The sequence below is a fragment of the Calidris pugnax genome, unplaced genomic scaffold (assembly GCF_001431845.1).
Source record: "Calidris pugnax isolate Ruff unplaced genomic scaffold, ASM143184v1 scaffold44, whole genome shotgun sequence".
In the NCBI taxonomy this organism is placed as follows: domain Eukaryota; kingdom Metazoa; phylum Chordata; class Aves; order Charadriiformes; family Scolopacidae; genus Calidris; species Calidris pugnax.
Window position 1 is genome coordinate 1,534,270 of NW_015094506.1, and position 26,553 is coordinate 1,560,822.

The 26,553-nt window shown below is 40.0% G+C and overlaps 1 protein-coding gene across 1 annotated transcript in view; it reads right to left on the minus strand.

Moving 5' to 3' along the window:
* The window catches only part of LARGE (like-glycosyltransferase), a 281,053-nt gene that overhangs the window by 36,047 nt on the left and 218,453 nt on the right, over positions 1–26,553 (minus strand). The window contains exons 9-10 of the mRNA XM_014963960.1: positions 11,537–11,649; positions 8,980–9,105 (exon numbers count right to left, since the gene is read on the minus strand). Coding sequence (XP_014819446.1) covers positions 8,980–9,105; positions 11,537–11,649 — 239 coding nt within the window. The remainder of the gene's footprint in view (positions 1–8,979; positions 9,106–11,536; positions 11,650–26,553) is intronic.

Here is a 26,553-nt window from a genome sequence, read left to right on the forward strand (position 1 = left end):
TAGGCATGGGGAAAAAACCCCCCAAAAGCTTTGTTTTGTTTTATTCCTGTGGATCTTAAAAAGATTTAAAAAAAAAAAAAAAAAAGTCTCCCTTGGGAATATTTCCAAGCTGGGAGTGCTGGAGTTTCTCTGAATCCATTAAGTTAATTGCATGAAGGCCCCGTGTCACTCACACACAGCCCCAGAGCTGCAATTGCAGCTGCGGAGCCGGTCACAGGGTGAGTGTTGCTCCCAAGGTTGCATTGGTGGGAGGGAACACGCAGAGCTGAAACGCAGCACGTGGAGCAGGAGCAGCCCAGAGCACAGGAACGCGGCTCCCTTCTCAGCAACACAGCTCCACAGGAACAGGGAGGCCTCTGAAATCACACTAACTGCTACTGAGTGAGTGGGTTGGAGGGGGAAAGAGCAGGACGTAGCCTGAATTCTCACTGTACTAACTTCAGAAATACATAGTCTCTCCACTGAGTATTCACACTGCCATAAAAGCTATGGCAGTCTCTTCTACATACCCAAACACCAGTGAGAATTTCTCCCAACAGGGAAAGCTTTATCCCTCCCTAGGATTTCATGGCTGAGGCTACTAGGTTGTCAGAAAACCACACATGCAGTTACAGAAAAGCAACTGTAAGGGAAAAAAAAATCATTTCAGAAATTAGCAAATCACTTTTTCCAGTTATAGGAACATTTTAAATCAAGATCATGATGTACCTACACACTACATAAATCTAGGAAGTTATTTGGACAAAAACACTTGGTGTAGATGTTTTTCCACATAATGCTATATTCTTTGTTGGTTTTACATTTGTTCATATGTTTGGAAGTGTAGCTTAACTGTGCAATAACGTGTTACTGCAATGTGTGCTGAAAATACCGAACACTACAGAAAAAAAACACCAAAAGGAGCTTTAGGAAGGTAAGGACATAAACTTAAGATGACAGATTTTCTCCACTGCAAAACAGATCTTCAGCAAAAGGCATTAAATGAACGCAAAAAAATCTCAAGGATTGAATCCTACTTTAGAGAAACAGGCACCTGTAACAGAAGCTTAGGGTTGAAGGAACCTAAAGGGCTGCTTAAAGGTTTTACAGGGTAGTAGTATGCATTTTTACCAGCTGGTAACTTGCACTTACTTAAGAGTGGAACAAAGAAAGCTGAGAAGCTGGCAAATGCGACAAAAAAATACTTTTTAAGAAAAATCTGTGTGTTCTCCCTACTAGTCCTATGCTTCATGTGAGTTTCCTTTTGGGTATCTTCACGAGCATCCTATCCTCCTACTGAGACTCTGACCAGTCACCCTGGGGACCCTCGAGCACAGAGAAGGTTAATGACGACAAACACAGTAACTATTACGGGACAGGCTCCCCGGTGCTCCAGGAATTTCCCATCAGCATACACCGTGTCACATCACAGCTAAGTACTGGTGCTGATGCCTCTACCCAGTTGTGTGGGGGATGATGTCAAAGCCAGGCAACGGCAGCTGTCAGCGCAGAGGCTCTTTGCTGCCCGTGCTTCAAAATCTGTTGTGTGTGTAAAAGCTGGTAAGTGTCAAGGCCTAGCTGGTGGCTCAGATCTGATCAGATTTGAAACGTGTCAGGATGCTGCATGTGTACAGATGTCAGGGGAGCCTGGAGTGAACTGAAGAAAGCTGAATGGAGCTGATGACTTGTCCAGAAAAGCTGATTTTTTTAATCAAGAAAGACAGCACCCGCCAATGCAGCTAAAGAACATCAAGGAACTATGCAACCATCTGTATGACCTGAGGTAGGAAAACTACAAAACAGGTCTAGCGAAAAAGCAGGCTGCTTTTCAAATGTAACATGATTAGATAAATATTACGTGATATATGAAAGCATAAAAAAGAACAGGTTTCAAAAAGGAGCAAGACTCTTAACCATTGACATACAGCACTACATCCAACTACTTTTTTTTTTTGCTGTCAGCCCCCACAAATTCACCTTCAGTTCCGACTGTAGCTGCCTGATTTATTCTATTGCACCATCAGTCACAGCAGAAGTTGTAGAGGCCAAGGCATCCTTGCTTAGGCTCTCACAGACATCACTGACGTATATGATGAAGACAATGGGCTGCACAGGTAAAGCTATGGCCATTACATTAGAAACTTCATTGTGGGCAACAGGCAATTGATTGGAGAAAAAAAATCAGTTGGAAAGAGACTACAAGGAAATCAGAAGGGAAAAAAGAATCAAACTCAGAATCCACTTTATTTGCAGACTGAGCAAGTGTTATCTCAACATTAAAGAGAAAGTGAATCTAGAAACTAAACCCCTCATTATTACAACATCCCCTTTCCAAGACTGAATAGCACCATAATACTGTGTTTATTTCTTCTTCTATTTTCCCTTCTAGTTTCTAAGCTATTCCAAAGCTCTGTTGGCATACAGAGGAAACTGCAGCTAGAGCATATAAAATTCCAGTGACATTATCTGGGTGGACACCTGAGAAACAGTGCTAGCCTTTAGGCTGTCCCACAGATCCTCCCCGCTCTTGATCAAGGCTTCCTGAGAACTAAGGAAAATATGCTCCTTAATCTTCATTTAGCAATTTAAGAACTGAAAGATTAGAACTTAAAATTCCACATCTATTTAACACTTGGTTAGTTGTCATTAAGCAACTTGGCACTATCTACATTTCTGTTAATACCTTCCTAGTTAATCAGCAACCGTTACCACTCACCGATTACGCTCAACCAGCCTCCTGGAATACTTCCATACACTTGCAACCTAGTGAAACGGGTTAAATGCGCCAATAATTCCCATTTATTCACCAGGTTCTGACTCAAAGCACTCAAATGATGACATGGTTGGAGCCTCATAGACTGGCAACGTGGAAGATGGAAGGTAACAGAGGATGTTATACACTGATGGAGTGTAGGAGAGGGCTCTAAGGTCAGTTATATGCATGGAAGTACACCAAAACCAAAAATCCCAGCAAACCTCCTTAGGTTTCCAGCTGCATTGCTCTCTCTGGGGAGATGAAATCTTTCAAATCTGATGTTCAAATGACTGAATGATAAGCTTTCATTGTGCCTTGATCCATTTTTTCCCTGAAGCGTCTTCTCTCTCCAAAAGAAGTATTTGGCTGAATGTTTCCTTAGGCACAATCCCTTCCATTTTTCACCCAAAGACACATCTTGATGATTTGCCACTCTGCTTCAGCCCTTACAAAATCAGACAATACTGGGTATCCTGTATACCTATATAACTACTTTCCAGGCTGAAGGGGTAAAAAGCAAGAATCAAATAAGCTCAGATTTAAGCCTAAAGAGGTTTGGTTCCACAAAGCACTGAAGAGATATTCTTAATTAAGCTCATGAGCACCTTGCAATTTAGGTAAGTAAAAGTGGTATTTTGTAGATGGGGAGCTTTCCTGCTTACAAACCAGACTCCTTGTTTAGGCAACCAGACAGTTCACACTGAAAACAACAGGAGTTAAACGTTTAGCAAATCTGCATAGTAAAGCCATCCATATATATATCCACTTTAATACCATCTCAGTAGGCTTTTTTCCAGGCACAGGTTATTGAAAAGTTTAAATATGCCCCAAGTTACACTGCAAACAAGCACCACGTGTAACTTATGCCTCAATTAGAGATGTCTGGAAACTTTATTTTTAAACTGTGTTTCATCAGGAATGAATGGTTTTATAAAAGAACCAATTTCCTCAGAAAGGATCAAATACTTCACAAAAATGTCATCAGGGAGGTTTCAGAGTGGGATTTCTGAACTACGTAAGTGCAAGAGACTCACTGGAGTCGCCAGCAACCCAGAGGTTGCTTTTAGATGTGGGATTCAAATCTTTGCCCTGCCTTATCTGGTGCCCATATTCCCAGGGATTACTTTCCCCCCCAGTTTAGTGCCTATGCTGTAAGGCAGTAAGCCTTACAGATGGTCCTTGACTTGTATTTTTCACCAAAGTTCTCAGATTTCCCTCAAAAGGATTTACAGTTCTTCCTTCAACTCCTGTTTAACAAGAGGCCTCCTGACTGAAAAAACACCCCTAAAACCACCACTATAATACCACAGTGCTTCCTTTTTGGCAGAGCGGAAGCACCTTACTGACTGCAATGTTAATTCAAGGTAGGGGTCTGTGTTTAACTCTCTTGAGCCTTTACTTCTCTCAGTGTAGCTCTTCCTTGGTTGGCATTAAAAGCTACAAGGCAGCAGAATGCCAGAGCTGCTGCAAATCAGTGCTGAGGTGCTTGGACAGCATGGAGTGGTTCTCAGATTCGAACAGAAATAGGTGCAATAGGTCATGCTCTAGGCAGATCTGAAATGATGTATTTGGGTTACGGACAAGAAGCTGTTTAAACTTTTGTAAGCAATTTCATCACGACCTTCCAGTGTGGAGCACATTCCCAGGGAGGACACAGTGAATCAAACAACACAATTTCAGAATGGGGAATTTACGAAGTTAATTATTTATTTACCTGCTAATTTAGTATCAGCTGTGTTCAAAACCAGTTTGAAAAGCCATTAAGAGGATTGAAAGCATTTTCCTATTTTGGAGTGGGGGGGAAATTCTAATAATTGGGTACATCCCCATTGAAGAGTCCAGCATCTGATTTTTACGATTGTGAATTACCAGATTCTCTGTGTGTAAATAGGATCTGTATCCTTGACAACGAGACTTCCCTTCATGACTGACTCATTCAGTGAGGTCACGATTTGTTGTCAGAGGCATCACAATTCATTACCTTCTTTCATAGGATTTTTCTTGCCATTTGGTTTGTGCCAAATCATAGTAATTGAGATTTCCTTACAGACAGGAACCAACTATTAACCAAAAAGGAAAGCAAACACAGGGCCTAACCCAGCAAAAGTAATGCATAAATGAATCTCAGGTCCAAGCAGATCACCACAGGCTTCAAAGCTCAGCGAGGCATGGTCCTACAGCACACATTCTTGTCCACTGACATCGCACGCTACTGGGGGCCATGTGAGGAGCTGAGATAACCAAGATAGACAGTGGATGCTGACACAGAATCACTATTAGCACTTCAACATCATTTGGCTGGTCTTCAATAACAACTCTCAAGTGTTTCTCCAAGGTGTAACAAATGTCATGCAAAAATAAACACCTCTGGCCTTTAGAGGCTGCAGTCAAAGAGAATTAAAGGGCACCTGTTTCCTTTTAGCCCACTCTGATGCAAAGCATCCTTATAACAGGTGCCCTCAGGGTGAGGAAAGAAGTTTTCTGTAAGTGTAATTATTTACATAAGCTTTGGTTCCATACGCACGGACAGCAGAACAAAGCTCACAGTCTAGCTGTGTACAGTGTGGCCTCTAGCTCTGCATAATATGACATAGGAGGTTAAGTAAGCATTTAGACAAATAAAATATAACAAAGTCTTATTTTGATGTTGCTTTAGATGGATATAAAATTAGTGGTCACTAACAATGCAGAACTTGGTTATAAATATTTCCGTTCTTCTTACACCTTTTTTAAATGACCCCTATGTTCAAGTCCTTCCAAATTTGTATATGCTGCTCAGCTGCAGCTGGAAAGTAGAGTTCAGCAGTAGTCAAACATCTGATCTTCTCTAACAAGAGATAGTACCAAAAAAAAAAAAATTCAATAAAATGGATAGAGATGCAACTTAGCAACAACTATAAAGAGAAAAAGGTGATTAGAATCCTCTTCAGGCAATAAGGCAATATGAAATATTCAAGTGCTCCACAGGCCTGCAAAAAGTATTCTGGTCATCCTATGTTTGCACGATTGTGAACAAAGCAGCAAAGCGTGTACATACACACATACACACACACCCCTGAACAGCAACCAGCCCTGGGGTCTAAGTATATTTGACACAATATTGTGTGTAAGAGATGACAAATCCTCAAGTCCCGTGGACTTTGAGGCCAGATGGAATTAAATCAGCGCCTCTTCAGCCTGACATGAGGAATGTAGTCTGATTTGACTGAGGAATACTTGACTGGGTCAGCTTTACCTTAGAATTTAGATCTCCGCTTGCATTTCCCTCTTTCCTACACTATCTTTCTTAATCCTCCAGTACAAACTTCACAATCTGTCTTTCCCTCTTACCCTGGAGGTTTCTCTTACCTTGTTTCTTATTCCAGTCTTACCATGAAATACAGGATATGCCAAATATGTTGTGTCATACCATTTATATTAACTGCCATGGAACTGACTAACTTTGGTGATTTTAAGAGTAGAATTTCCAACTTGGGCTAATGACATATGTTGCTTTTTTGAGAAGATCACATACCAAACCAGTCATTTTTTTTTCAGAACTAGAATTTTGCTCATTTTCATAATGCAAATTCACAACTTTAATTGGTTTTTGCTTTTTAAAAAAAAATGCTTGAAGAATTTTAAACAGTGCTGCCTGAGGGCCAGTTCTTTAACTGCTGAATATGAGAAGAGCTTTATTGAAACCAGGGGGCTTATGTGCACTAGATAAGGCTCTGGCTTCTCTTTCAAAGCAACAAATTTCAGCCCTGATTCAGTATTTAGGGGATAATTTTAGCAGTGCGAATAAGGCCAGTTCAGCTGAAAAAATTGCTTATGTGTCTGCACCCCTCGTTGAGTTAAATACCTCAGACCAAAAAGCCAGTGGAAGATATTATGCATCTTAGACTTCATTGCCTATGCTGTAATGGAGATGACAGTGTGATACAACACACAGTAATGAACAACCAAGCCTAAGCTCTCCTTGTAAACATAAATCTGTTAATCGACAATGAAGAAAAGATTAAATTTATTTTTAAGATACTTCTATTAAATGCTTACTTGTAGGTGTTACATGAGCTAGATGTCCCACACCTGACAAGGATTAGTCAATACAGCCATTGCAGCCTAAAGAGTGATTTGCCTGATTAGTCGTCAGACTAATATCTCAAGTGAGCTTAACCAGTGTCCAAAACCACTCATGGGGAGCACAATTCAGTTGCTTAAGGACAGATGCACTGAAAGCACTGAAACTGGTCTTCTCATCAGCTGCCTTGCCAAAAGGGTATAGTCTCCTGCAGGTCTGTGTTGTATCTGCCAGTGCTGTACAGATATCTAAGAGTATCTATGGTGGTCAAACTGTGTTTAAGCAATTGAACCAACCCCTAGATACTCAGAAACCCTTCAATATCTTTTTCTCATGTAAATGTATGTGTCTTAACCTTGTGCTGAATCCAATCTTGCTGTCTCAGTGGATTATATGAATTAATGTCAGCCTCTAATTCACAGAAAAATACTGTGCTAACTCCCAGGTAGGAGGTGTATTTTTCTAAAATTAATCTTTTAGAAAACATTTTTCCTGCTACTACATTTCTCCTTTTGTTTCAGGCCTTGCAATTGCTGTCATACACGATTCTCAACATGAGCACAGAACTAAAATATCTACCAGCACTTTGTTATAAGTCATAAAACCATGATGCTTTTACATTCCTGCATTGATCCTGCCCTACAAACATCTATCATAAAACATTTAGTGATCAGTGTACTGACCGGTATAATGATCTAACATTAAAAGCTGTCTTCTACAGACCACACCTGAATAGTTGGTTGTGAATACTTTATGTATGAAATTCAAGCAATACTGGTCAGCTTTGACAGGTCAGTTAACCCATGTACTAGATCTGTCTTTTGGGAAGTGTAGCTTTTGAAATCAGTGTTGAGGATGATTGATTTTCTATATTCATCCAGTATCTCGTGTTCATATTGAACATTCCTGCTGTTACTCTACAAATTGTTACAAGGGAAAATTTGGTTAGATTTAAGAAATATATTGCAACACGAGGGTGGTCAAACTCTGGAACAGGGGGCCAGGGAGGTTGTGGAATCTCCGTCTTTGGAGACTTGACACCCAACTGCACAAGATGCTGAGCAACCTAATCTAGGTTGGTCCTGCTTTGAGTGGGGGTTGGATAGTCTCCAGAGGACCCTTGCAACCTCTTCTATGGTTCTGTGGTTTGTGGAGAAGAGAAGGCTGAGGAGGGACTTCTTTATTAATGCTTACAAGTCTCTAAAGGGTGGGTTGAAGGAGGATGGAGCCAGACTCTTTTCAGTGGTTCCCAGTGACAGGACGAGGGGCAATGGGCACAAGCCGGAACATGGGCAGTTCCATTCAAAAATGAGAAAAAACTTCTTTATGTGACAGAGCACTGGAACAGGCTGCCCAGGGAGGTTGTGGAGTCCTGTTCTCTGGAGATTTTCAAGACCCGGCTGGATGCAGTCCTGAGTGATGTACTCTGGGCAACCCTGCTTTGGCAGGGGAGTTGGATTAGACGATCTCTAGAGGTCCCTTCCTACTCCGACAATTCCATGACTTCCGTGACTTCTTTTTTGTTTTTTAAACCTAATTTACAAAGGCATTCTGAAAACACAGATTATGTATATGAACCTTAACTGAATTTTAAAATGAATAGCCAAAAACTATCTAATATTTACTGATGACACTAGTCTGCTCTGATGAAATCTACTGCCAGCCAGTTTCATTCTATACCTGGTAGCAGATCAATCAGCTTCAATTCTGAACTCTATGCGTGCTACATTTGAGTCTGGCCTTTCAAAATGACCACAATTGATGTTAATTTACCCATATCTGTTCAAATCCATCCTGCTTTTATGTTCTACTTGACAATAGTGAAAAATGTGCTATTAAACTGATACTATAGCTTCATTTTATTAAATTAATAGGTTTCTACTCAGCCTTTCTTTCCAGGGGAAATCCTGGAATAATGAGTGTCAGTGTGGCTGGGTTAAGTGTATATAATGGCTAAGTATGAAGTGTGCAAGGTCTTTAAATTTTTGGCTAATGTATTTCTAACTAGGGTCCACCCAACCCTCTGTGAATTTCACTCCATTAAATGATGTTGACTAAAGAGTTTCAAACCTATCCAGTACAAAAAAAAAAAAAAAAAAAAAAAAAAAAAAAAAAAAAAAAAGGTTTTGTATTCTTTGGCTAGGAAGACCTAAGAACCAATCCAACCTTCTGTAAAACATACCTTCAGGTCAGACACATCTCTGTAGCACTGCTCGGAACGGGTGTGATCAGAGAGCTGCACATTCCAGAAACATGGGAGCTGGTAGACAAGGAAGGGATTTTGTTTGATGACTGCATTGAAGATATCCTAGCAGACAAAACCAGAGATACAGTTGAGTATGTTGTTTCTAGAGTGAAGTGATCCCAACCCCGCCCCAAGATGACTGTCCTTCTCCCCCTCACAGGTAAAAATGCAAATGGTTATGCAAACTGAAGTTGGCAAACCTTGCATTGTAATTCTGTTTCCACAGAGGGTGCTATCAATCTAAGGGGTGATGCGTAGATCTGAGAAAGAGGAGCAGGCTCTCTTGACACACTGAGCTATTGGACTTCAGCAAAGTTTTCAAAACATGTATCTTGTACTGGTGGCAAGAGACGTGGTTCCTCTTCTAGTCATCAGGGAAAGTAATATGTAGTAAATGACAAACTGCCTGCGGTTAGTAAGTACTGCATCACTTTTCAATAAAGGGGATGAAAGTGATCCTGGCAGTTGCGCTGCTTCAAGCTGAATTACTATTTGGGATTTTAGCTAGCATTTTTTGCAACAAGTATTCCAGGTATTTCATGAAAAGTGCATGTAGTTCAGATCTGCAGAACAGCCTATACCATGAGAGACAGAACGCGTTCTGCCTCTATGCAGCCACGTAGTTGAAGTAAGTTACAAGAACACTCTCATGGTTAAGTTACTAGGGTAAGACATAAGCAACCTTGATCCACTCTGCAAAATCCTGCCCTATGCAGGTATTAGACAACAACTCCGGACCTGAGTCAAAACACAGTGAAGCTGCAAGAATCATTTGAGTGCATCCTCAGCAAGTTTGCTGATGACACCAAGCTGTGTGGCATGGCCAACACACTGGAGGGAAGGGATGCCATCCAGAGGGACCTGGGCAGGCTTGAGAAGTGGGCCCATGCAAACCCAATGAAGTCCAACAAAACCAAGTGCAAGGTCCTGCACCTAGGTTATGGCAATCCCGGGCACAAATACAGGCTGGGTGGAGAATGGATTGAGAACTGCCCTGAGGAGAAGGACTTGGGGGTGTTGGTGGATGAGAAGCCCAACATGAGTCGGCAATGTGCAGTGGCAGCCCAGAAAGCCACCAGTATCCTAGGCTGCATCAAAAGAAGTGTGGTAAGCAGGTCAAGGAAGGTGATTCTACCCCTCTGCTCTTGTGAGACCCCTCCTGAAGTACTGCTTCCAGCTTTGGAGTCAGCACATGGACCCGTTGGAACAGGTCCAGAGGAGGGACACAAAGGTGATCAGAGGGCTGGAGCACCTCCCCTATGAGGACAGGGTGAGAGAGTTGGGATTGGTCAGCCTGGAGAAGAGAAGGCTCCAGGGAGACCTTATAGAGGACTTTCCGCTTTCCTTATAGCACACCCCCTCCGCCCCCGCCAAAAGGGGGCCTACAGGAGAGATGGGATAGGACTCTTTATCAGGGCACGTAGTGATAGGGTGAAGGGCAACAGCTTTAAACTGAAGGAGGATAGATTTAGATTAGATATCAGGGGAAAATAATTTCACTATAAGGGTGGTAAGAGGTTGCCCAGGGAAGCTGTGGATGCCCCATCCCTGGAAGTGTTCAAGGCCAGGCTGGATGGGGCTTTGAGCAACCTGGTCTGGTGGGAGGTGTCCCTCCCATGGCAGGGGAATCCAAACTAGATGATCTTTAAGGTCCCTTCCAACCTAAACCATTTTATGTTTCTATGATTTTAATGAACTTCAGTAGCTTCTGGATAAACCTGCAAGGATACTGTACATAAGAGCACATCTCCATGTGCGCAGTAACCAGCATGCTTCCTTAGTGGAGACTGGTCATAAGCCAGATATAGCTCAGAAGCAGCAGAAATATCTAAATATGATGCTCTACTGAGTTAATATACTTAAGCTGTTGAGCAAGACTTATTGGTTCAGGTCCAGTACTACATTAACAGGGTTTCTGGATTTAAAACTGAGAGCTGGCAGGAAGCAGAAAGAGAGTAAACATGTATTTCTGTGTGTAGGCACACTATTTCTTCTCTTGGCCTCAGTTTCCCATCTGTGGCAGGGAGACAGCAGCACTTTTTAGTTCACAGGGCTGTTGTGGCAAGGAATATATTGAAATACTGCTGGGACTCATCTTCCAGAAACAGTAGAGAAGTATCTGGAGACTCTTAAACTAAAGTCTGCTTAGACAATAACAAGTAGGAAAAGACACAATATATTTGGACTTCTAGTGTCTAGAGAGTTTTATGTTAAAGAAAGGAGGACAGAAAATTAAAGGACAGAAACCCCTATTTGTCTATTGCATGAATCATCTGTGCAGAGGAGGTAAAAATGTCAGTGCAGTAAGAGAAAACTCATGAGTAAATCTCCATTCCTCGCTTCCACATTTTCCCCAGAACGAATCAACAAATGGTGACTACAGGCACAATATCTTTCCCACGCTTTTTTTCCACATCTCACCCCCTTTCCCTTTCTTACCTTCCTCAAACCACGGAGTACTGGTTGTACCACTCATCTGCACTGTCTTACTCACCTGATCTGCCAGTGAGGTGGACAGCATGCTCATTAACTCCCGCTCTGCTGTGAGTCTCCACATCTGTTCCCATTTCATCTTCCGTAACTTATCAAGAAGCAGCAAGATAACCCCTGAAGGAACACACAGTGCAGAAAACAAGAGAAAACCATGATGTCACATGCTAGTCAAGGCCCATCCTTTCTATGTGCTGACTCAGCAGTTAAAACAAGGATATGAGCTGAGATCTGTTGGTGGGAACTACAGTCCTTACCCTGTGATAACACAAGAAGTTGACTAAAAAAAGCTTCAGGTTTCAAAATGTCCCTACGAGAAAGCTTTTCTGAACCCCTGAGGCTGCTGAAAGATGGCATTTAGACAAATCCCCGGTTATACAGGCTTGCAAGAAGGCTAAAGTAGCAAATGAAGAATGAAACTGGGGAGAATCCAGAGAAGGACGTTGTATTTCTAGTAGTCTCGTTAACTGATAAAGCTTGATTTCATTATGACATGATTAGCACTGTGACTATTCCATACAAAATGAACTAATACAGGTGATTCGTATGATGGAGGTGAACTCTATTCAAAGGTCATTATCATTCCAAATAGAATTAGCCAGTATTCTACAAGAAAGAAAGAAAGAGGGAATCTCCTAACACTCAGAAGTGACCCTCCCTGCTCCTTATTCTGATAAGCTACAGGCTCCAAGAGGATATTCTGTCATCACTGTCTACTAGGGAAAGGGCAGAGACAATCCTGATCTAATGTGACTCCATTTCTGCCATCTTCACACTGAGCAGCGAGTTGTTTCTTCCAAAATCCCACTGTTTAAATGTGTTTCTATCTGGCCTGACACCAAGATTACGCTGAAACAAACAGAATTTTATCATTCGTATAAAACATTTTACTCAATATGTGTGAGGTGAAATCTGGCCCTTAATACTTACTGCATAGGATGCAATACATACACTGCATAAGATGAAATTGCAGCCCTTACTCCACCTACTAAGAAGTTAATCACCTGACACATCTGATTGCAATCCCTGAAACTTCTCTGAATAACAGTTTATCAGTGAAACCTAGCCTTTGAGAGTGCCTGCCATTAAGGCAGCAAGTGTTCATAAAGCAGGATCCTCAGATTAGAAAGTTACAGTTGCAGGGGGAAAAGAGATATCTCAACAGGAATTGTTATTCTTCAGTTGTTTGTTGGTTTTTTTTGGGTTTTTTTTTTTTTTTGTGTGTGGAGAAAACCCCTAGTGTAAAAGACGGGAAAACAGCTGAAAAAGTGAAGCTGGATTTAAGCATCAGCAAAACCTTTTCTACAGTGTCTCAGAAAATTTTACTTGAAAAATTAATTTGCAAGGACTTAGATAAGAGCACTGTCATGGGGAATGAACGTAAACTGAAGGACCATAAAGGAAGAGTACCGATAAACAGCAGCCTAGCAGGTTGACAGAAAGTACCTAGTAAGAGCAATGATAGGTTTGTGTTGTTTCACATCTCCATTAGCAGAAGGAGGAAGTGAACAGAATAGTAATGACATCTGCAAGTGACATTAAACAAGAGGTTTTACAAAAAAAAAAAAATATGACGGCAACTGTAGAGAAACATAACAGCTACACAGAAGAATATGAATTGGCAAAGAGAAGGCACTGGGAAAAGCTGCCCGGGGGACTCTAAGATGATAAAACTAAAAGTAGTGATAATAAGAAAGGAAATGTAGTCTGAATACTTAAGAAAAATTCGCCTAAAACTGTGGTGGTGAAATAACCTAAAAATGGCTGATAAAATGCTTCATTTCATGAGTCTTTAAAAAATCAGACTACAAAAATACACCTGGAACAATCCAGCACGGGTTAGGAGAGAGCAAAGGCAGTTTCAGTTCATTCCTATCTTCAGGTTCTATGACATGGCAAATTTCTTTCTAGTAAAACCTGGCACTGCCATGAATAAAAAGAAAACCTCTTCTGGCAGTGAATTTTGTGGCCTGTTTTAGTTCTGTTTTCCATTACAGTCCACCTGGTTCCCAAGGATGCTGGAACTTGCACTGGAGGGATCCCCTTTCATCTTCAGTCAACCTTTCTGCTTCCAGCTGTTGGATTGGAAAGGGACGGATTGTCACAACATGCTACAATGGATTTCTGCCAGTGTATTTGTCTTCTCTCCAGCACAACCAAAGCCTAGTTGCAGTGTGTAGTGTGCATGCATTAGCTTCTAAGACAGCCATGGTGCATTGTCTGAAATTCTAGATCAATGTGGAACAGGTTCCTTGTGCCACAGCAATAAACTGGGTGGGATAAGCTCCTCTCTGGCAGGAGATTTTTTCCAGCTGGCAAGAACTGTCAGCTTTGTTTCAACAGTGAAATACAAATGAGAAGATTCTTTATTAAGAAAAACAATGGATAATTGTAAGATACAGTTAACTGTAATGTAATAGTTTTTATCATTTATAGACAATAAAATCTTTTTCTTAATTTCTTTAAGCCTCCAGTCTAAGGAGGAAAGGGGGAAATGTTTTTAATCTGTGCAGTATTCTCCTTTTTTTTTTTTTTTTTTGGCTTCCACCCTTATGCTAGCAGCAGATTATGGCATCGCAGCTAAAGAGATTTTGCTGTCCTGAGGGGCTGCCATGGTAGCAGCTGAGAGTAAGAGAGGCAGACGGGGTGGAAAAACTCGAATATATGTGAGCAAGGATTTATTAAATTATGATGCAATCATGGCTATTGAAAATATTCACAAGCTTTTAATGTTCCATCGTCAAGATGAATTTTGATGTGATTTCTGTTTTGGTTCACCTACAGGCTTGTGTTTAACTTTGTAAAGCCTCTGTTCAGGGCTTCTCACACTGTGGAATTCTAATTTACTGCTGCCATAAAAATAATTACTGGAGATTATTTATAGCAAGTTTAAATATTTACTCATTAGTATTAGTGAGAAAAAGAGATTTCTACTAAGAGGAGAATTCAATACTATTCACCTAATTAGTGTTATTTAGTGCAAAAGCAAAGCAAAAACATGTGTGTTGGGAACTTCCAATAGTTTGTGCAGAGGAAAAATTACGTTTTCCTCAGAACAGAGCACTTCAGTTTTACTCCTGTACTGTTCTTTTACTAAAAACAAACATAACAAATGAACTTAGTCCAATCTGTGCAATTAGTTTACAGGCAAATTGTCTGAAATAAGGGAAGGGAAATATTTGCCTCGGGAGCCCCTTCTCTCAGAGTCAAATTGACTGAAATCTCAGACTAAATTCAAGATGACATCCAGCTGAACATAAGGGGAAAAGGGACTTACTCTCAGCTGCTGTGCTGGGGGAAGAAGAGACTGGAGAAAAAAAATAATCAAAGGAATATTTTATGAACATCTGGCTCCAGGCAGTGGGACTTCTCATCTTTTGATGAGTGCAGCATTTTCCTGCCCTAACCTATGTGAGAAAAACAAAAGGAAAGCTTGGCAGCAAATAAACAAAAAGAGAAGAGTGGCAACCCAAACATTTCATGAGTATAAAACAAATGATGATCAGCCACAGAACACCCTATTTTCCTTATCCTGAGCAATAGTTCAGGCATATACAGAGATGCAAATATCTCAAAGAGCTCTTAGAAAAATAACGCTTTATTACTAAACGTGTGGAACATATCTTAGTCTAGTTTTCACTTGAATGGCATTTTCTCCTCCTGCTTGATGAAACTGTGCTTGAAATACCAAAATCTGACAGATTCTGAATTGCACAAACAAGCAAATAAGAAAGGAGTTTGTAAAAAATATAATTTCAAGACACAACTCCCCCAGCCCCAAAAGCAAAGCAAAACAACAACAAAAAAAAACAACAAAAAATGCATTTGGTGAATAGATTGGAGAAAATGGGGGAAAAAAATCTGAATTAACATATTTGGAGTAAAATGTTTCAGTTGGGAAATACTCCAAAAATTTTTTTGGCATATTTAAAAACTAACTTATTCCAAAATAGTATTTTTCACTTCGAAATTGATACAAATTATTGAACATGGCTACGTGAACTGAAAAGGAAAATAAATGTTGTGTTTTGGGTCTAACAAAACTCTGGAGGTCACCTGAATTTTTTGTACTTTAACCATTTTTCTGATTCAATCCAAATCAATTTTTTTGTATTTCCAATGTTTTAACTAAGCAATGTTTTCAGTGGATGCTTCAAGTCATGTCAGCAAAATAGTCTGGGGATATTTTGTTAATCTGCTCCAGAACAAAATGTTTCATTTCATTTTTCTGAATAATAAATTGAAAGTTTGCAGAGACATCAGCAATTTCCCTTGGAATGCTACCAACCCCCACCTCTTGCTTCAGGAACACAGGTTATGGCTTTTCCTGAAATTCAGAGAGGAATATATTGTAGAGCTGGAAGTAATAAAGAACATTTTAAGACAGAGCAGAACCACTTACAGAAGTTATAGTGAAACTGGACAAGCTTTCAAACTCAATAAACTTATTACAATAGCCCTTTTAAGGTGGCTTAAAAAATATTGCTGTGGGGGAAAAATTGTAGCTACTAAGAGATTATTTTCTTTAAGCACTATCTTGCCTGTTTCAGGTGGAACAGGATGCTTTTGTGAGCTGTTGAGGCAATGCCATATTATGTGAGTAGGATCTCAGAGACTCTCCTTGTCAGGTTTTAAAAAATTCTTCTTGTAACTAAGCCTGTAACAGTGAACCATCTAGACAGAGAACAAGTAGATACCATTACAATATCTGAGAGAGACAGGCAAGACACACTTCAAAAGATATTATAAAGCAATAGTGAGTTTTAAAAAATCACTGGGATTTCACAGTACCCAACCAGTGTATCAAAGATCATACACCAAACCACCAAGTCTTAGATGCTCTAATAAATAATGTTAAGAAGGACTGACATTAGGTAGATTTGCTACAATAAGTAACTGATCCAGAGATCTAAGGCAGTACAAACAACAGCAAGATACTATGGTTTTTTGCAACAGATTAGGCACCAAAAAGCTGAGTTGAGTTTTAGGTGCTATGGAAGGGACTTGTAGCTCTGCTGTCCCAGGAGAAACGCTATCATAGTGTTGACTGCTTAGTACTCTAGCAAATACTTATGTTTGTTCTTTTAATTCCAGTTTATTGTACCTGAAATCAATGCAAGTGGACAGAGTGTGTGACGCTAGGAATGCGACTATGTCTTTGCTGGACCAGGGCCCAAATGACCAGCTTTGCTAAGGACTACGTTTGGAATCCACTGCGCCACACCTCCATGCCACTGACTGCGGGCTCTGTTCTCCACCCAAAGTATCAAGAGGAAACAGAAAAACACAAGTATATGACTGTTGGGGATTAAAAAAAATTGAATTAAAGCTGCAATTCCACAGCAAGCCACTGTACACATATTTAAACCTCCATTTTAAGTCTTTGTGTGGATGAAAATCACTGCATTTATTTCACTTCATTTATAGACCATCTATCTAACTGCTGCTCATAATTTGACTAACCATGTCATTACTATAATAAAACCATAGCTTATGTTTATAGCTTTTAACAGTATGACAAAAGGACTGCCATTCTAACACATTTTTGGAGTATCTTGATATATTACTTAACTATGAAGTTACATGCACCAGCTTTTTTCTCCAAAAAGGCCTTTCACAATGTAAAAAACCCTAATAAAAACTTGCAGAGATGCACAATGTGTTAATTGAGAATAAACATTGACTCCACATTTGAACTCTTCTCTGAGAAAACAGAACAAGGCTGAGAATCTGATTTGAAATGGAAAGTGGGTGTCCCTCGGGGCATGGTGACAGAATGCAATAGACCTTGTTTTCTCAGCACATGTATTGAAAGCGAAGCTGTGATAGAGTGCATTTTGAAATGTAGTGCACTCACTCTGTTGGGAGCCCGGTTCCTCTTGGAGCATTATAAACATTTTGTTTACACTTCCTGATGACCATTTAATGAAACGGAACACTTCTATTTTCTTTGTTGTTTCTCCTTAGGCAGAGTTAAGACGAAGGATATACTCCAGCATGATTCTAACTTCTTATACAGCTACTGGCTGTAGCTCAGAATTTCCTGGTTTTCTAATTATTTCTTTATAGTTTAGATGCTGTTCTTCCTGACAAATTTGAAAAAAAAATAAAAATGCTTTGTATCGTCTCTTTAATGACTTCCATTTCTGGGGGAATTTCTCCACCTTTCTTAAAGCCCCAAAGGCTGCTACAGAAAAATTTCCTTAATTCAGGAGTCTAGAAGGTCTGCAGGAGAGGAGTCATGAGCCATAAGACCATCCTGTTACTTAAAGACCATCCTCTCAAGTAATGCCCTCTCCTCCTATCTTCCAGAGTCTCCTGAAGAGTAGCGACAACTCTACAGAACTCTCAGAGGTCAGCAAAGTAAAATCACTTCTAGTCCTTGAGGAGTTGGCCTTTTCTTACACAGATTCCCAAGCAGTGTCAGTCATACACTTTCCTGCTCAAATTGCTGACAAAGTTTTTCTAAAGCCTATAATGGAAGAGAACATGGCTGGCAAAAAGACACTGGCAAAATCAGAAAGGGAAGCTAGAGTTCTTCCCAGCTGCTCTACTTGCCTTGGGCATCAAGGAAGACAGTAAGGATAGTAACCTTTCTTGAATCCCTATGTTTCCTGAACCCTGTGTAAAGAGTTGCAGGAGATGAAAACCATCTGTGAAGAGGCTTCTTATGTGGGTTTTAGAAAGCTCCTCAGTTTTCTTACAGCCTTTGAACTCTATGACCCTTGTGAGCATATAGGGTACAGAGATTAAAGGCAGTGGAAAGCAAATATTCCAGGGATTTCTCGGTGAACTAGGGAGATGGCTTCCAAGAGGGGAAAAAAACCCAACAAACATCACAAGAAGCAAATCATTGAATTCCCTTGAAATTTAAAAGATTAGGAAAGTTTTTGTTCAGAAAAAATCCAGAAGTTTTAAACCTCAGATAACACATTCCAACTTCAGACCAGCAAAGAAAGAGAGAAGGGAGGTTTCAGCTTCTATATGCTGTCGCACAATGGCAAAGACCAATCTAAATTAAACAGAGGACAGCTGTCTTGAAGATGGGTCTCATGTCACTGCCATGCATAAGTATCACCCAACAGCTACTCAGTGTGCACCTCTGTACATGTCTGGAAATCATGATGGAGGCGCCAAAAGTTGATACTAACAAAAAGATCGGCAAGAACACATCTTATTTTAAAGCACTTGGAAATGTAAGACAAAAAAAAAAAAGTGACAGGGGAAATGTTGAAATTTTCTATGAAGTTTTAAAGAAATCTTCCTCTCCTTAATACTAAAAAGGCTCTAAATTCTTACACGACATGTTATCTGTGATTTCATTTGCCTGGGTGCTTAGGGGATTCCAGTGAGAGGAAAACGAAGTCCTGCTTAAATACATATTTAAGTGATAAAGTCAGAAAGGATAATTTTTAGCTCTTGCTTAACAGACGCCATAGGATTTTTCAAAATCAATTTGTGCTTTAACTAGAGCATAACTTCTAGAAAAACATTCAGTCTTGATTTAAAAATTTACAATAATGGATAATCTATCACAGACTTTGGTTATTCCAATGCATAATTATCCTGATGTTGGATAGTTCCCTTATTTCAAATTTGAACATGTCTTTGAACTTGCAGCCATTTGATCTTTCTGAACCTTTGCTAAATTGGCACGCCTTCTATTAGGAAATGTTCTTTTCTCCTGCAGATATTAATAAGCTATGATCAAACTATCCCTTGACTTGCTCCCAGATAAGGTCCTGAAGCCATTTTCCCCAACTTTATGGGAAATTTTCCAGTATTTTCTTTGAACTTTGTTAATTTATAAGTACTCTTATTTGACTTGTGGAGATTAGACCTGGAAAAGTAGCTAAATCTACATTTTGAAATATATCAAATCCAAGATGTGATCCCTAGCACCCAGATCAAGAACTATGGAAAGGTTGTACATACGCTATTCAGGGTCTAGCACTTCACTGAGCAGGCTGGCCACTTTCATACTAGATAGGACTTATCTCTGAGAGATTAGTTTGTGTTCCTTCAGTTTTTAGACACAAGAATTACTTTGCTTGCATTTCTCAGTAATCAGTGTTATGAGAGAGCCATGTTACAATTTTCTAGATTAGAATGTGAGAGCCTATGTTGTGCACACTGGAGAATGTCATCAGGGCATGTGGGAATAATAGTGTGAAGTCTTCTGATGCAATGTTGAAGAACTGGAAGGAGATGCCAAACAAAATATAGTCCTATGCATACCACCTCCCAGAAATACTTTCTGGAGTGAACTATCAATGAATTACACTCAATTTTAAATTTTTTTTCTTTCACAAATGGCAGGTTTCTCCCTGAGAAAGACAGGATAGCAACTAATTTCTGTGCCCTGTTGATGATCAGGGAGCCAGGAGTGAAGAATGAACTAGGAAGCTAAGTTATCAGACAGTGTAGACACACAGTATGTCAGCAGTAAAAAGAACTCATACTTGAAATGTCCCTGTTTATACATCCAATGACCATAGAAAGTATTTTGACAACCGTATTAAACCTGGAGTTCATGTTCACCTGATTATTCATCCTGGAGTTATTCTCATGCATCTCTTCATTCCTTCTGAGTGTACAATATTATACATCTGTGCCTCAAAACATAGAAGTGTGAGTGTCACAACTCAACACCTACCTGAGTACCTGGACTTTGCGTGAGCTGTCTTGAAGAGGAATCACAGAATACTACAGACTGGCCAGGGTTAGTGTGCAGGAGTTAAATCTCCCTGTGCAGGCATGTTTGAAAAAAGGTCTCACACAAAGCTTGTCTCCATAGATGAAAAATGGCAAGGTTTGCTGTAATTCACTGAATATTTGCCCTGACGAAAGCGTCTTCCAAAACTAATCTATCTTGGAGTCTGCACCACAGAAACACCCACCTTTAAAAGAAAAAAAATCTGTTTCTTGATCCCTAGCTCCTGTAAATCAGGTTAAGTCTATTTAACGCAAGAGTCAGGCATTTATATCAGATCTGGACCTTATCCATGATGCTTATCTATGTTTTTTTCTTCCTCAGAAAGCAGCAAAAAGTGAAAGGTAACAGAGACCATTGCTTTAAATTATGTGGGATTCTTTGGTTTTGATCCTCTCAAAAGCATCATACTTAATGAGTTGAAATATCAACAATTTTACAAGGTTTTGACTTTCAACTATGTGAAGAGGAAAAATGCACCCTGCACAGGTGATAATTATTTTGGCTGGCTTCTAATACTAACAGTAGTCCACACAGCTAAGTGAAGGGATGGGGACAATGAGTAAGAACCCAACAGAGCTTTTCTTGGTCTGGTGTTCAGTTAATGCCCTAGCAACAGAGGAGAAAATGTGGTCACAGGCTAAACAGCCTCTCAGTTATTTCTTTACAGTTGGATGACAAAGAGGTTTGGGGTTTTGCATTCAGAAGCAACCAGACAACTTTTTCCCCCTCCCTCTTCGAGGGCAGTTTATTGACTGGATGAGATTCCAGAGGAACAGACCGTTAAAAGTAATGGATTAGAGGAAGGAAAGCAGGAGCACAGAATGAACAAGCCTAAAAATGAACCATAACATTTTTTAAAAAAACAATAGGAAACACAAGGTATTTTAATGCAATGATCTCACCCAAAGGTCAGCTGCAAGTAAATCCTTCCTCCACAACCATTTCTCTTCTAATAACAGAGAGACAGGATTAGGTTCACAATAGAAATACAGGGATGTATTTGTGAAAAAAGAAATTGTGTGTGGAGCTGTTTAGCATGCTCATCTAGCCAAACCATTTTGGATAAGTGGACTACAAAGTGCCTGCAAAGTAAATTGAACTGCCAAGCTCAAAGGGTTGTGCGCAGCACAAAACATTCAGATGGCGGCCAGTCACAAGTGGTATTCCACAAGAGTTGATACTGGGGCTGATACTGTTTAACATACTGATTAATGAGCTGGAGATGAGATAGAATGCATCTCAGCAAAGTTACATGACATCATCATGTGATCTGCGGCCAATACCCTGGGGACAAAGTTGCTGCTCAGAGGGATCTTGACAGGCTAGACAAGTGGGCTAAGAGAAAGCTCATAAAGTTCAGCAAAAAGTCCTGAATGGGACTACTCCTGAATGAATAGTACTGACTGGAGGACAAGCGGATAGAAAGGAGCTTTTCCAGAAAAGTCTTAAGGGGCTTGGTGGACAGCCAGATGAACACAAGTCAGAAGTGCGACCTTGCAGCAAAGAAGGCCAAGCACATCCTGGGCTACATTAGCCCCTTCGGTCAAGCGAAGTGATTACCACTCTTTACTCAGCACTTGTAAGACCACATCTGAAGTACTGTTTTGGATTCCTCAGTCAAATAAAGACATTAACATGCTGGAGTAAGTCCAGCAGAGAGCAACCAAAATGGTCAGAGGCCTGGAGAACACATATGAGGACAAGCTGAGAAAACTGGGCTTGTTCAGCCTGGAGAAGAGAAGGGTAAGGGAGTCTCTTATTGCTGTCTACAACTAGTTAATGGAGCCAGACTCTTAGAAGAGATGCACAGAGTGAGAGGTAACTGACACAAATTGCAGCAAAGGAACTTCTAATTACAAATTAGGATTTTTTTTTACTTTTATTTTTTACTCTTCTCACCAAGACAGTAGACCAATACAGGCACAGGCTGCTTTGCGATACCCTTGGAGATATCAAAAACTCAACTAGAAAGGGCCCTGAGCAACCTTAGCTTTCAGTAGGAAGAGTACTAGAAGATCTCTGGAGATTCTTTTTGACCTAGATTGCCTATAATTCTGTGATCTTATTCGGGCAAGCTTCTCTTTTCATGGTCTCTGCTAAGGCCTTGAGAACAACAGCATAGGAACTATCTCTATATATGTATAGGGTATTGCAGTGCTTTGCAGTGCTCCTGTCCTCCCCTGAGCTCAGTTCAATACAGACAAGTGGAGGAGGGAGGGTTGAGGAGCTACACCAGGAACAATTAAAGTCAGAATGTACCTGAGAGTTAGAGACAGAAGAAAGACAATGAGGAAAGAAAAAAATTGAGTTGCTGCTTCTGAGATTTCTGTGTCCACTCAATTTTGCAGATTCTTTCTCAAAACATCTCCAACTCAAGGAGTACACAGTCTCTTGATATTTTTTTAAAGGGGAAAGGTTTGTCCTGAAACTAGATTATCCTGTCACTAAAATGATTAAAGCATAGTGATTTCTGTAGCCAATAGCACCTAAGAGAGTGATCTGACTATGACCAACTTCAACTGTTTTTTGTTGACACTCTTCTAGAGGTGACAGCTTAGACACAAGGGTGTAGAAAGACATCTTGGTTACTCTGCTACTTTCTGCAACAGGCACCAGGCTATCTGTTAAGAGTCCAAAGATTCTACTCCAAAGAACCCAACTGTGATGTCTCTTTCCTTGCTTTGGGACTAAAGCTAAAACCTCTGTTTCTGTACCTACAAAAAGGAACTATCTTTACACTACCACCTTTATAAGCACAATGAGAAACTGCAAAGTGAACTTGCACTTCAGAAGAAAAAGTACTGGGTTTACTATTACTGTGCATTTATCTGGGGTTCTCCTGCCATATAATAGAAGTTTTTGTTCTCAGTTTAGGTACCTGCATGCCTCTCAAGGCCCTGCGCTTTTATGTGCAAGCCTTTCATCTAAATTTAACCTGCTAATGATGGTCCCTCTACAATATAGAGAAGGCATTTCAGAGTGCTGGACAACATAATGACTCATCAAGCTATGTATGTTCACATAAAGAACTGTCTCGATCAAGCAAAAAATACCACACTGCAAAATGATTCTTTAAATCATTACATTGGAATAGAGCATATATATGTCCTATTTTATGTACGTTACATAGAGATTCATACTATGAACTCAGGTCAGACCAGTGAAAAAAACCCAAAGCTTGACAATTTAATCAACTAAAAAGATATACTTTTTATTTACTCCAATAAAATGGAAACTAGAATCTGGTATAGATTGTCTGAATGCCACTGTTTTTTTATCACAGAGTTCTTTGGAGATGAAAGTTTTCAGGGTTTCAAAGAAAGTCAGGTGTTGTTTTAAAAAAGGGAGTTATTGCAGGGTCTGATGGATTCAATTGCCAAGGAGCAGAAGATGTACCTCAGAGAATGCAATGAACAATAGACTAATGCAGCTGTAGCAATGCCATTATTATGTGGATAGGCCTCTCAAACTAGAGGCACCATTTTAAAAATCAAATACATATTGACCCACATTTCGGAAATGTCAAGCATGCTATAAACAAGTTCCCAGCACATCACATGCTTTAGAAACTGCATGAGAAAGACTGGAAAGGAAGCCATTCTTTGCGGGTAGTCAGCTTTGCGATAGCTTCTTGTTAAGTAAAAGCTACAGATTATATCCAACAACAATAGGAATGTAATCATCAAAAGCAGAATTACCATTTTAGCTTCCCACCATTGACACAAGCAGACCAATATTTCCTGCTGAGCCTAAAAACATATTGGCACTTCCCAAACTACAACCTGTACAATGTGGATTTCACCTGTATTTCAAATGCATCCTTGTGTGTTATAAAGCATATGCGTACTGGTACGATTTCCACTGGTAACAATATTTGCTGAACGAGCTCACAGTATCTTAAAGGAGGAATAAGCTAATCCAATATACTGGTATATTTTTTTTAATCACTAAAATGTATTTTTCATCTGTTTGCAAAGGCTCTTGTACTTATAATCAAACCTAACAATACTAGTTCCCATATCAAACTTTACTAATGTTTTCCATAATGGGAGATAGGAAAATTGCAATGCCTTTTAGAGAGGGTATGACTCCACTGAGTCAGGCCTCAATGGTTAGTATTTAAAGGTTCTGTAAGCCATGAGTTCTCTGACTTCTTTGTTCAATTAGACAATTCAGAAGAATCTCCTCTCTCAAGCAACCACCATACTCCCTTCTTTTGAGAAAAGCACTAGTTTTAGTCAGACTCTAAGGAGTACAGTTTGCAAATTAGTGCTATATTTAAATGGCTGCCATGGAATTCTGACTCTTCCAGGTGGGAAAAAAAAGAAATTTTGGCAACAGATCTATCCAGAATTAGGCAACAATAACTATTTAAATCATTAATTGTGAGGATTTCTGAAAATCAGAAATGTCTGGTTAAATTAAAAGTCTTTCCTAATATCAGATCCATTTCCATGATATCATAAGCAGAAGCCTGGGGAGCTCGGCAAAACGCAGTTACCTTGTTGCTGGAGCAGGACCCCAGTCAGTTCCAAGAGCACCCCACTCCCTCATTTTGTGTTGCTTTACTAATCATTTGCTTTCTGTACTGAAGATGTACAGTATCATGACAAAGAAGCACAAGATGTGATCCAGTCTAATTTCGTATAAACAGTCTGCCCTACGCTTGTCTTTATTATTCACAATTGTTAAATATTATGCAAAAATGGCACAACATATGCTTCCCACTTCCAATTCATCTTCTGCAGGTCCTTTTTTTCAGGGAAACAATAAAGGAAAGAGGTTCATTCCAGCATTCCTCCTGTCATTACAAACATGGGAGTAATCATGCACGGTGCACACGTAGCTGGGTAATCGTTAGGCGCTAGCCATTCCCTTCTGTTCTCAATCCACAAATCTGGTAACGTGACATCTCTCCGTGTGGGAGTATGAATCTTAAGCTCAAGCTGTTGAGACACCTCCTTACAGTATCTAGTAGTTGCACTGAGGCTGTACACGTTAGATGTGCCTCAAATCTTCAGGACAAACTTCTGAAATCCCCCAAGCCAAGGTTTTTACAAATGCCCCCCTGGTACACAAATTACAGGCACAGATCCATCCTAAAGCTCCATTTGAAAAGCATGGCGTCCATTCCCAGCTGATGTAAGTTGGCCCTGCTGCACTAAAGCCAGAGAAGCCAGGGGTGATTCACACCAGCTAAGGAAGTGGCCTGAAATCATGATAACAGCCAGCAGAAACTGCTTTTAAAAGCTATTCTCCACCATGATGGAAAGTATAAGGCAGACAAAGTACTAAAAGCTTTTATGTTTAGAATTTCTTTGACAAGATATTTTTCTGAGGACTACGCTGACTGTTACTCCAGAAATGAACATCAAACCATACAGTGCAATTCTGGAGCTGTCAGTTTAACATTTGTAAAGAGAAAAATCATAATGCGGCTCAGGCAATACTTTCAAAAGCACCATTTAGTCAGTGAAAGGCAAAACAAAGTGAAAAGTGTCCTTTAACTAATGTATGAGGAGTCTGTAAGAGTTAATCTCAGTGTAGACAAGCGAAATGGAGTGGATGATAAAAAAAAAAATAAATATTTAACTAAGCAGCTTATTGAGTTTCAGCCAATGAGTTACAGAAAAAAACATGGGCACCTTTGTGGTACAGAAGGAACTGCGGTTAAAATGGCTTGAGGAACGGAATGTTATCTCAAATAAAATGGTTCTAACTAAGAACATTTTAAATACCAATTAAATTGTCACTGAACTGACTTTTGAGTTTGGTCTGTTTTTCCCAAGATTATATTTGCCTGTGCAAATGAGGAAGAAGGATGAAAAACAACCAAATAAAATCTTTCCTTGAAAATCTGTATTGGCTGTCAGGAGATTTGGTCTGGGCACACAGGAGTATGAGAACACACATGCTTACTGGGTTTAAAGAGCTAGTGGAGAAGAAACAAACACACCTTTGCCTTTAATGTATCTGCCTTCTGGGACTCCCTCAACCTATATGTTGTCCAGAGTATCTCAGACACAGAAAGGTAGGAGTGAAAGATAAATTATTTGCTTCAGAAATTGGGAGCAAGCAGTGAAAGATTTTTGACTTTGAGGGGTGCTTCTGTATCAAATCTGCCAGGGTTGGCTCTGGCTAAAGAGGCTCACAGAAAAATCTCTTTTCTTAGGATTGTATCCTAAGACTGTAGTAAACACTCTCCCAAGAGCAAGCACAAAATCTGTCTGAGAGCTTCCCCCTGATCCAGCTTTGTTGAGTTCATAAAGTTTCAGGGTTTTGAGGACCCTTTTACTGTTCTTTAG